The sequence below is a fragment of the Trichinella spiralis genome (genome assembly GCF_000181795.1).
Source record: "Trichinella spiralis strain ISS 195 chromosome Unknown Scfld5, whole genome shotgun sequence".
Lineage (NCBI taxonomy): Eukaryota > Metazoa > Nematoda > Enoplea > Trichinellida > Trichinellidae > Trichinella > Trichinella spiralis.
In genome coordinates this window covers 1,300,997-1,312,474 of record NW_003526944.1, presented here as the reverse complement: position 1 = coordinate 1,312,474, position 11,478 = coordinate 1,300,997, and the positions used below count along the sequence as shown (strand labels likewise).

Genomic DNA, 11,478 nt, shown 5'->3' with positions numbered 1-11,478 from the left:
GGCAAACATTTTCGTTCGAACGCATAATTCAGTAATTCTACGTTCAATAACCTGAAAAACCAAGTCTTTGCATAAGCTTACAGGTCAACATTAAAATAATTGACAACCTTTCCATATTGTGCTCCACAATCGAGCACGGCGACGGTATCAGGTAGAAATTCATCTTCAGTTTCCATATTATCAGTCATTTTCGGTGAAACAAAATTTCGTTCTGCAGCAAATCGCTTTACATAGCCATTATAGCCATTCGCAGGTTCCATCAGTTAAATTTGCCTTAGAATACTGTAAATTTTGACTTAAAGGTATTAATATCGCAAAATTATGGTGCATATTAATTTTCCATACAAAGAATAGGTTTCTTTTATTTTACATTTATAATGCAATAATTCAATTACTTCATAATTGTTAAGTATCATTTTTAAAAAAAGAAAGAAACCGTCTTTTTAATAGCTTATGTGTTTTTAAAATATTTAATAATGATGAATTTATAATTTAAATATATATATTTTTTTAATAAAACATTTTAAAAATACTTTACTACAAGTAACGTTATACGGTAAATACAGTAAGCTGGAAAATGACTACTGATGGCTTTGCTTTAACTATTCCAATTTCCAATGCTTTGTTTTGTACAAGATTTAATTGGACTTTTAATTACCAAATTTTATAAATCATAAGTAATCTTGTCGCTTGTGTAGAGCATACTACGAGTACGGTGCAAAAATAGAATTTAAATTTTGTAGTTTTGACGTTTGCAGCATTTGCGAATAGCAAATATTATTGAAGTAGTACAATACGAATAAATTTTATTAAAAAAATTAAGTTTACGAAGATTTTTTAATTAAAAAAATAATTTCCACCTAAAAAAATCATATTCATCTCCGCTGTAACATTTCGTGAAACATTAACAAAGCCAAAACCGACTACTTTTTTAGAATTATTATTATTGTAATATTAACTGACAGTTACACTTTGATTTTTGAATGTTGGTTAATTCCATTACCTTTGCACTTCATAAAGACAAATACAAACAGATTATACAATTCGAAATATAAAAAAGTCATTAAATTAATGCAGTTAATCGAAAAGACAAAATGTATTAATAGCTAAAAAACTATCAAATAACTAAATAATATATTAGAATTATAACTGCAACTGGTAATGTACGTGAGTACCGTATGAATAAAGATGTAAAGAACAAAAGTAATGCGAAACAAAAAAACTGCTTTCAGGAATAATATTTTAGCGTTTTATTTTGAAATTTTCAAGATATTTTTGATAAATTTGTCGTAAAACTAATAAAATAGTCTGAAAGTGTGCATAATGTCAAATTGATCATAAATTAAATAACAATAAACATCTATTTGGTTTGAACAAACTGCAAAACGATGACAAAATGAATAAAAAAACTTATTCAAAACAAACTGAAAAATCAGTATTATAAAAATTGATTCAGTGAGAAAAAAAAATCACGTATTGTCTGGTGTAGAAAATGGTGAACTGACGATTGTTAATTGTTGAATCATTCAAGCGTGATAATTTACCAAGTGACAAAGTTTTCAGCATCGACATTTTAAAGACATTTAAATAAATGCTGTCCTTTTTTCGTTTGGTTTACTTTTAGCTTGTGATAGATAAAATTGTTGAAATTCGGTCGCTGTGAGTGGATTTCTTCAGTTTGAACAATTTCCATATCAGTTTGCGCTGCTTATCAGTAAGGTGGCTTGAAAAGGAAATTTAATGGAATAGTTCGGCCCAAGTATATTCCCGCAGTGAGTTTCAGTTTGTCCAGGTAAAGGGCGATTAAACGATTCTTGACTAAGCTTAACTCTGACTCACAGGTCGTCATCAAACACAACTTAATACTTTCCCCAGAAACTTACTGATAACGTGCAGTGTTAATGTTGAATCTCTTGCTGCGGCAACGATTCGCTTCAGGTCAACAGGTAACCTGCACTTGATTTAAGTGAAATATTAAGCCACTACAAAAATGATCCTATTCAAGTGATCAACTTTGACTGTTTAAGTAATGTTTATCGTGAAAACATTAAAAAATTATATCAATAACACATTCTCTACACGTATCTAAAAACATCTGATGTGTAAAGATGTTTTTTGCTATAATTTATTCAAAAACTTTCAAAATTGTCATGAATATGCACAACTAATATGCAATTAGCTCATAAAAATTAAAGTAGTAAGAACTAAGAATGACTATTTCAATAATTATTCATGCATTACATACGCATGTATGTACCTAATGTACATTTGGCAGAGCAAGATAATTATTCATATGGATTTTTTCAATTTCATAAAATAGCTTCAAAACAATACAACGATCAATGCCGGATATCCTTATTTTATGAAAAATATTTAGCAAAGGGAAAAAAGTTATTCTGTATCACTGAATTTGTTATTTTAAAAGAATTTCAATGAACTTTTGCTCACAGTTGTGGAAAAATTCTTTTCATCAAGAAAGCAAATGTCACTTGGTAGAGACAAAAAATTGGTCAAATTTTTCAATGAAATTGAAGAAAAGGGAAAAGAATTTTCTATGCAAAATGAAATTTACTTTTCTTAAAATAAAATCTGATTCATTGTTATCATTTTTCAACTATTCGCTCGAAGAATTGAAAAATGTTTGTACCAAATTATTTACTACAATAATTATGAAGTTAGCATTAAACAGCAATTCTGTGAATATGGTTTTTTTTAAACAAATGAATGTCTGAGAAATTGACACGTCATCTTTTGCCTGGTGACACATGAAGAAAAAGCAAAAAAAAAGAAAGAAAGCAAAATAGCCATTTGTCATTAGCTGTTAGTTTAAAAGGTATGTTGAAAAGTTTAAGCAAACGTTGTCGCACTGACCAAATAAGCATACATTACAATCATCCAAAAATGACCTCTCCCATGACTCGTCGAAAAGATAGATAAATTACTTCTCCAAATTGATCATTGCCATCATCAACATATAAAGTTCCACTAATATTGTTTATTTTTCATTGTTTACTTCAAAGATCGACCCGCTCCTGCAGTGGGCGCTTAGTAGAAGCGCTTATCATTTATAGCTTCCTGCTAAACAGGCGCCGGCTTGATCGCCCACATTTTACCTCACTTGTTCGCTTTATCAGTCGACACTGATTGGTCGAATACTGAACTCTGATTGGCTAAACGGTGTGGTATTGAAAAGATGGGCCACCGATGTTAGTATTGTGGCAGTAACACACGCAGACACTAAGATGTCGTTGTCTCGATACATGCCAATTTTACACCAAGCTACTATTGCTTCTTCTTCTTCTTCATCATCATCATCGCCTCCACCACATTCACCTTCAACATCTCTATATGCAACTGCAGCCAGCACATGGATCACACCCACGCCGGCTCCAATTCCATTTTGGTTACCATTCAATCCATCCGTACCATTTGCAGCACAAATCATGTCCGCTACTCCACTCGAGTTGTATGCAGCGCTATTATTCCAATCATTTCGTTCCAATCCAATACCAGCTCAAGCTCTACTTCAACCAACCGTACCCCAACCACCTCATTCGACGAAAAATTTCGATTTCACCAAACTTGGACAAAATTTTGACAAGCCTGAATCAACCATTAATACAAAGTAAATATATTTTCAAATTTAATACTACTTTTTCATTGCAATGCACAAAAATAAATTATCATCATTAAGACAAGTCACTCGGCAAACACGACCACGAAAATGCAGTCGACCACGTAAAGAATTCATTTGCAAATATTGTCAACGTCGTTTTACAAAATCATACAATCTGCTAATCCACGAACGAACCCATACAGACGAACGACCGTACAGCTGTGAAATTTGTGGCAAAGCGTTCCGTCGACAAGATCATCTCAGGGATCATCGGTAAGATAATTTGTGAAATTCATATTACAGTATGATTTTGATTTATTTCGATTTTTTTTGTAGTTATATTCATTCAAAGGAAAAACCTTTCAAATGTGACATCTGTGGCAAAGGATTTTGCCAGTCGAGAACAATGCAAGTGCATCGCATTTTGCATTTGGATAGACCACCATTGCAATGTCCGAAATGCAACAGAACTTTCAATCAACGTTCCAATTTGAAAGTAAGCATTAATATGCGAATTTATGAAAACAAATAAACAACCTGTTTAAGACTCATCTTTTCACTCATGGCAACAGTAAACCGTTTGCATGTCCAAAAGCTGGCTGCGAGAGAGGCTTCCGCCGAACGTGCGATCTGAGACGCCATTTATCCATGCACAAGCAACAGCTGCCTGGTGACCAGCTTCCGACAAATACTACTACTACTACTAGTACTACTATTGATTAAATTTTACACAATTAAACTAAAAAGAATACTATTCTAATTTTGACCGAAAGTATCCACAAGCTTTGTTTTATTATTAGAATTATTTTCATATTATCTTATCGTTTTTTTACTGGTGTAAGGTAGATTGTTCAATAAAACAAGCTTGACCAGTTCCGCACGTTTGCGCTTCGGATCCGCTAATGGCGGCGGTATCTTTTGAAGTTAGCTGTTTGCACGGCGGTGATTTAGTGACTGATGGAGTACAGTACCGTCTTGGGCCACCGTGCCAGCGGCGCCTAGCGGTCGTTTAGCATTTGTGCAAATAGACAACAAGCGGCATGATAAAGCTTTATACCGGCTCAATTTTGCTGCCATGCTTACAGAAGGGCACCGGAAATGGACACCTGAACATTACAGTACTGATAAGGGAAAATCATAGAAGTTCAGCATTATTAAAAATGAATTTTAAAATAAAAAAAAACAATCTCACTTTGTCACCTCTCACTGTTATCATTTGATATACTGATAACATGTACGTACGATTTTCCACTGATGACAGTTGTTCACTGATAAGAAAACACAAAGATGCATCTGCATTGATTGCAAATGTTAATTTTTGTTTTCACTAAAATCACCGTTAATAATAGTGATGAAAATTATTTTATCACGCAAATAATCTCACGTGAAATAAGCATCGCACTTTTTTTTTCAAAAATGATTCCTCTTATCCAGAGTGCACTCGAATATCTGCTGATAAAATAACAACAATACAAGTTCAATGTCAGTTATCTGTTGCATAGAATTAAGCTTTTCTGTTCATACTGCAATAGAAGAACAACCTTTCATTATGTAAATACAGATATATTACCGTACGATTGTATTGTTTTTTTGTGCATATAGATCAAGTTAAATTACAACGAATGAGTTTGTTTTCAATTGTCAACTGAAAATAATTTACATAGACCAGTTATTATTTTCAAATTATTGTTTGTAAATATGGATGATTTGTAAATTTTGAAATAATCAGTAATTTATACGTGAAATTTAAACTTGGAAGAGAACTTTACAAAAAATAGTCATCAGCATTCGACATGATCTGCTTGATGTTGTTGAGATGTTTGCCAACCGTCGAAATTTGAACAACCATTTTGGCAACTTCATCGCTGCACTCAGCTGACTCAACTGTTTACAAAATTTTCTATTAACTTATTTGTCATGTTAAAAAAAAGAGAAAGAAAAACAACAATAACTGAATCATACATCAACACTGTTGATCAACTCTGTTCTTTTTGCTTGATGTACATTTGAAAAATTCCTTTTATTGAACACATTTCACTTCTTTTTTAAACTATTTTATTGTTTATAATCAACGATGTAGTGAATAATAAATCAACATGATTTTATTTAATAAATTCAAAATAATTTTAAACAAATGAATGTAAACATCAAATTGTAACAAAATTCATTGCGAATTATCACGTACAGTGGCAGGAATGTTAACTGCAAAATTGTAACAAAAGCTTATTTAAACATTAAACAAGAGCATATTTGGAAGCTGTCAGTGAAGGTATGGTTGATCTTCTAATTTTCTGATTATCTTTGTGGTTTGACATTTTTTCTTTCACATATAAACATTCTGATAGAAATTGAACTTCATTCATTCTTTCTGGTTTGTTTATTTCCATATTTTTTATATGTTACTATCAGTCAAAAGTAGCAAATCAATTGTTGCTCAATTTGAAGCGTGTTTATTTCAAAGATAAAATTTATGAAATATTCTTGTGAATATTATCTTCTACATTGTCGCTGATTATCAACAATTTTCAAATATTAAAATAAATTAATCTTCGCATCTTATACACACATATACATACTGTTCTTCTTTGTTTTATCACAGCATGCTTTATTTTTACGTTTTGATGAAAAATAACATTTCAGCAGATTTTAACATGCTGGCAATACTAGTGACAATCAATAATGCATATGTTTGCAATGTTTAGCGGCGGCTTCTTTGACTTCTAGCAAAGGTCACCTACAGAGGCGTCCTTACGTAACGTTTGCCAACAAACAATTATAAAGACAATAGGAGGCAATTTTGGTGTGGAAAATGTTTAGCATAAAGCAAAAGTGCCTGACCGACAAAGGCTGAATTTGTTGCTAAGCTAACACGTTTGCAGTTAAGCTTTTACCTGACACCTTCTGTAAATAACTATTAAATTGCGAGCTGTGAGAATGACCCGAAAGAAGAAACAAGGTAAAATAAATTTTTTCCAAATGAAATAAAAGTCTCATTTGAATTTCATTGTTTGTATTTAATGTATGTAGAAATATAATAACACATTAAAATGGAGCAGAATCATGAAAATTAAAAACGTAAAATAAATTATTCATCAAAAACAAACTTACTAAACATGAAACGAGCATTGCGCATGAAATTTATATTTATTTCTAGTATAAAAATGTTTATGTAATAAAAAATTTTACTAAAGTATCAATATGTTTTTATTTACTATAAAATTTGGCAGCAACTTTTTCAACATCTCAGTTTACCATTATCTACTTTATTATATATTGTCAGTGGCATTATGATAATAAGTTTCGGAATAGAAAATAATATTTTTAACTTATTTCAATTAAAAATATTTTTTATGATTTTAAAAACCATCAGCCACTAGAAAAAAAAGGTATAAATAAGAACGCCCCTTAATTGAATTAAAACTTGCTTTTTATCATACTGTAACTTTATCTCAAGTTATTCTCAGAGTGTAGATTTTTCTTTTAATGAGAAACAGCTTAATGTTATTGAAACATAAATAGAAAGAAATGTTAAACTGCTGAAAATTAACGCTAAGCCAACTATCCACGTTTTGAATAACGAACAGTGCATAAAAGTCATTTAATGCACCGTTAAGCACTGATAGATTTAACGTAATATTTATATTACTTTCAAACGGCTAGCACAATGAAATATTGCTTTTATATGAAATAAATGACCGATGAGTAATTTCGTTTCAAAAATAAATTGCTAATGTCCCATTATTGACTGTTATAGACTGAACTGTTTTACCTTATACATCTTACAAACGTGAAAAATAATAATCGCTGTAAAATTAAGATCTCTCATGGTTTTAAATCAAACAGCTTATATATGTAAAGGAAAAAGTTTTAATGAAATTGCCTTGTGCTTATATGCTTCTGATAAAGATATTTTTCCTACAATTATAAAAAAAATTTATTCAAATATGAACAGAAAATTAAATACTTAAGGAAATATGTTTTGCCCGATAAATTAAAGTTTTTATTTTCGTTGAACCTTATTTTTCACTTTTATGACAATAGCTTTGAAATTATGTAACTTTCATTACAGTAACATAACAGCCTGAATATCCTGTACCAAAGATATGTTCGCTCAGTTGTGTCGTGGCCTTATAGCTGAAAATTTTTTTCTTCGTGAAAAGATGCTTGCATCAATCGTGTTTTACAGTAAGTCTTAGTTTAAGCATCAATATTTTCTCCGTTGATATTCTTCATAAAGCTGAAATATTCTACTTTGTTCTTTTTGCTTGCAATTCTTGTTGGCGCGTTTCAATAGCCGATCAGTTTGTTTTTCTGGTTCTTGAACTTTCACATGTCCTTTTCCTTGCTGTTGTTCCTTTTTACAATATATTTATCCGACTAGTGCACTTATACTCTTGAGTTTTTGGAATATATTTATAGACGAAAAAATTGTTTCAATCGAATAATGTTACAGGCACTTCCTGGAAACTGTGATGAATTATTTAATTGAAGTTTGTGATGATTTTGCCTGCTTATAATTTTCTATACATTAATTGTTTTCTTCCTTTATTGTAATTTTTATTTTATAAGCAGTGTAATGTTTTATCGAAATGAGCGAGTAATAGATTAACGTTCATGAATGGAATGTTAACTATGTCGAGCATTCAGATGGCTGTATTATTTGATTCATGCGGTTGAAAAAACAAATTGTTGCGCGCTTAGAGTTTTCTGATAACTTTTATTTTTCTGTTTTTGCAATGCGATCGCTGACTGCAATTTCTACATGATTTATGTTTAATTCAATAATTTTTAGTTTTTTGTTGACTACTTTGCTCTTTGCATTCAATATCTGTTGATATTCTGTTTTGATATTTGATCAAACTTCTGCCCGCTACTTTCCTCCGATCGTTTGTTTTTTGTCGTTAATGCAGGCGATCAAGTGCGTTGTTGTTGGCGATGGGTGAGTCATGTACTATTATTCAATTAACATTTTTATAATCATGTACACTTTTGTTACTCAGAGCCGTCGGTAAAACTTGTCTTTTGATAAGTTACACTACGAATGCGTTTCCCGGCGAATACATTCCAACAGTGTAAGTATACGTTTTCAGTGTCAATATGATGGACGATTTTAATTTTGTATTGATTAATATTTAGTTTTGACAATTATTCTGCCAACGTTATGGTGGATGGGAAGCCAATTAACTTAGGATTATGGGATACAGCGGGTCAGGAGGACTATGATAGACTTAGACCGTTGTCGTATCCGCAGACGGTGAGCTTTGTTTTACAAATGAATTTTTTAATTTTAAAAATTTCAGGATGTATTTTTGATATGTTTTTCGTTGGTAAATCCAGCATCTTTTGAAAATGTGAGAGCAAAGGTATGTTTCGAGTTGGTGCTTTTAATGGTGCTTTTAAATAAAAAGTTTATTTCTACTGCCAGTGGTTTCCTGAAGTAAGTCACCATTGTCCAAACACGCCAATAATTCTTGTCGGCACGAAACTTGACCTTCGTGAGGAGCAGGACACGATAGAAAAGCTTCGAGAACGGCGCTTGCAGCCGATTGTACATCAGCAAGGTTTGGCGATGGCCAAAGAGATAGGTATATGTACACATCGACCCTTGTGATTTCAATCTTATACAGTATTCATTGATGATCAGGTTCGGTAAAATATGTCGAATGCTCTGCGTTGACTCAAAAAGGAGTGAAGAATGTTTTTGATGAGGCAATTCGTGCGGTGCTCTACCCTGTGTGTCGAAAACACTTCGAACGAAACTGCAAGAAATGTGAAAATCGTTCCGTTCGTCGTCGAATGTGCAGTATTTTATGAAAAGAAGTTTGCACGCCGCGCGCAATGATTCCAAAAAGCTGAAAAGATAGTTTCCAATTGTTTCGTTATATTTTGCTAAAACTGCAATTTCTCATTTGCACATTCGTAAGGATTAATTTAGAGACATCGCGATTCTATCATGAACAATTTATATTTTTTACTGTTGGCGGCTTGCTGTTGTTTTCTTTTTCGGAGTAGAAGAATAAAGATAATTTTTTATTTATCAACATTTATTTCGCATTTAATATAATCTGTCTTCTTTAAAGCTTCTACTAGGAACAACTTTTAGGTAAGAAAAGTAACAACAAATTACAAATGATAATATGACGAAGGTATATATATCTATATACGACTGAATATAAGATTTACAATTATGCATTCTTAGGTGATTTCATCTTCTTCAGCAGAAGACAATGCTGCGTGAGAAGTCCGCCAAATTGAAGTAGTTCATCGACTGCAACCGACTGCAATTCGCACTCTTGAATGCTTTGAAATTTCTCAAATGCAAAAAATATTGATTTGTCCGAAAAAGAGCCAAACAAACAAATATGACTCACTTCAATGCCATGATTATGCATTCCAGTGAATATCGTACCATTCAAGTTGAAACAATTGACTGCATTATCGTCACTTAATGTCAATGTTGTATATTTGTACACTGCTTCATTCTCGATTTTCTAAATCGCTGCCGTAAACAAACATTTAAAACTTTTTATAATACCTTCAGTGTATTTTGTGCGTCATTTGATTTTCCAACAGCAAGAACGTCGTTTAAAACGGTACAAACATAGTATTTCAATGGATGAGATCCTTGCAATTTAAATGCTGTCGTGGGATATTCAGGAAAAGATTTTGCGACCAATTTTGCACCTGCTAAATTCGTTTCAGAAGTAATTCCCACGAAAAATTCTTTTCCTTAAAAAACAAATGAACTTATACTATCATTTAAAGATGCGTATTGAAATATCAATGAATTTACCAGTGAAAAGAACGTCACTACCACGTAGCTTTAAATTGCTGTTGTCAGCATCAGCTTGCTTCACTTGGAAACCCAATTCCAGTAACAATGCAACAACCTAAACGATAACTTTCAGTATTCAGGAAAATTCACACGAAACAACTTACTTCTCTTGTGCGAAACCCAGGGCGTTCGGGTGTCATTAGTGCAGTACCGTTGCAAACAATAGCATAATCATCGACGAACAGCGATGACAATTCATCGACATCTTCTGGTGCTAGTTCAATTACATTAACACCAGCATCACGCAACTTTTCCGTTAATTCCTCCTGCTGTCGTTTTGCACCAGTCAGATCCACGTGCAAAGTCTTACCATTAAGTTCTAAGCGATTAGGGAGGCGAGTCAAAATAGCATGTGTATACCGAGGCATTTTCAGTGCTGAAATTATACAAAAACATAATCAAAATTGCAAAAAACGAATTAAATTTATAAAAATTACCTTGAAATATTTTCAAATTTGGGTTTTTAAAAACAAAAAAAATTTTAATAAAAAATATATTAATAATGCAGCACACCACCAATTACAGTAATATCCATGCAAGTACAATTTTCAAATACATGAAATTAAAATAAATATAACATGATACAATTTTTGATACAATACATTTTAAAACAAGTTTTATTTGTACATTTATAATTTGTATTTAAAATTCTAAATATTTTAAAATACACTGTTCATATTTTTCATGTTTTATTTGTTATTTAAGGCAAAAGCTTTCATGTATGTAATAGATTTCGCAATGTTTTGCTTTTGCATTATTGTGTTTTTTTGCTTTTTGTGTTTTTATTTATTTTTATAACAGAATTTCTCAATGCTTTTCTGTTATGCTTTGCCGAAAATTTTTTATCTGTCAGTTGAAAGGCGCTTCATTTTAACAGATATAAATTAGAAATGATTAACATAATGTCATTACAAATACTATTAAAGATATGAAAATTGTCAGTTTTTCAGTTAAATGTATCTTATGACGAAGGCATCATTTAAAAAATCAACAGTTTTATACAAGCTTGATTTTTGAAATTATTCTG

At 31.6% G+C, this 11,478-nt stretch overlaps 3 protein-coding genes across 3 annotated transcripts; 2 read left to right on the top strand and 1 right to left on the bottom strand.

Annotated features, from left to right (window-relative positions):
* Positions 1-3,665: 3,665 nt before the first annotated feature.
* On the top strand, positions 3,666-4,148 carry Tsp_03973 (protein bowel). Its single transcript, XM_003374736.1, has 2 exons — positions 3,666-3,889; positions 3,953-4,148. Exons 1-2 carry the CDS (start codon positions 3,666-3,668, stop codon positions 4,146-4,148), a joined length of 420 nt encoding a protein of 139 aa, XP_003374784.1.
* Positions 4,149-8,406: 4,258 nt separating this feature from the next.
* On the top strand, positions 8,407-9,457 carry Tsp_03972 (Cdc42-like protein). The gene is made up of 6 exons (XM_003374735.1): positions 8,407-8,555; positions 8,617-8,688; positions 8,753-8,870; positions 8,917-8,979; positions 9,042-9,201; positions 9,261-9,457. The coding sequence occupies exons 1-6, from the start codon at positions 8,521-8,523 to the stop codon at positions 9,428-9,430; spliced, it is 618 nt and encodes a 205-aa protein (XP_003374783.1). The 5' UTR covers positions 8,407-8,520; the 3' UTR covers positions 9,431-9,457.
* A 344-nt stretch (positions 9,458-9,801) lies between these two features.
* Tsp_03971 (n(G),N(G)-dimethylarginine dimethylaminohydrolase 1) lies at positions 9,802-10,819 on the bottom strand. Its single transcript, XM_003374734.1, has 4 exons — positions 10,556-10,819; positions 10,410-10,506; positions 10,152-10,345; positions 9,802-10,107 (listed from the first exon to the last, which is right to left on the bottom strand). The coding sequence occupies exons 1-4, from the start codon at positions 10,817-10,819 to the stop codon at positions 9,802-9,804; spliced, it is 861 nt and encodes a 286-aa protein (XP_003374782.1).
* Between the last annotated feature and the right edge of the window lie 659 nt (positions 10,820-11,478).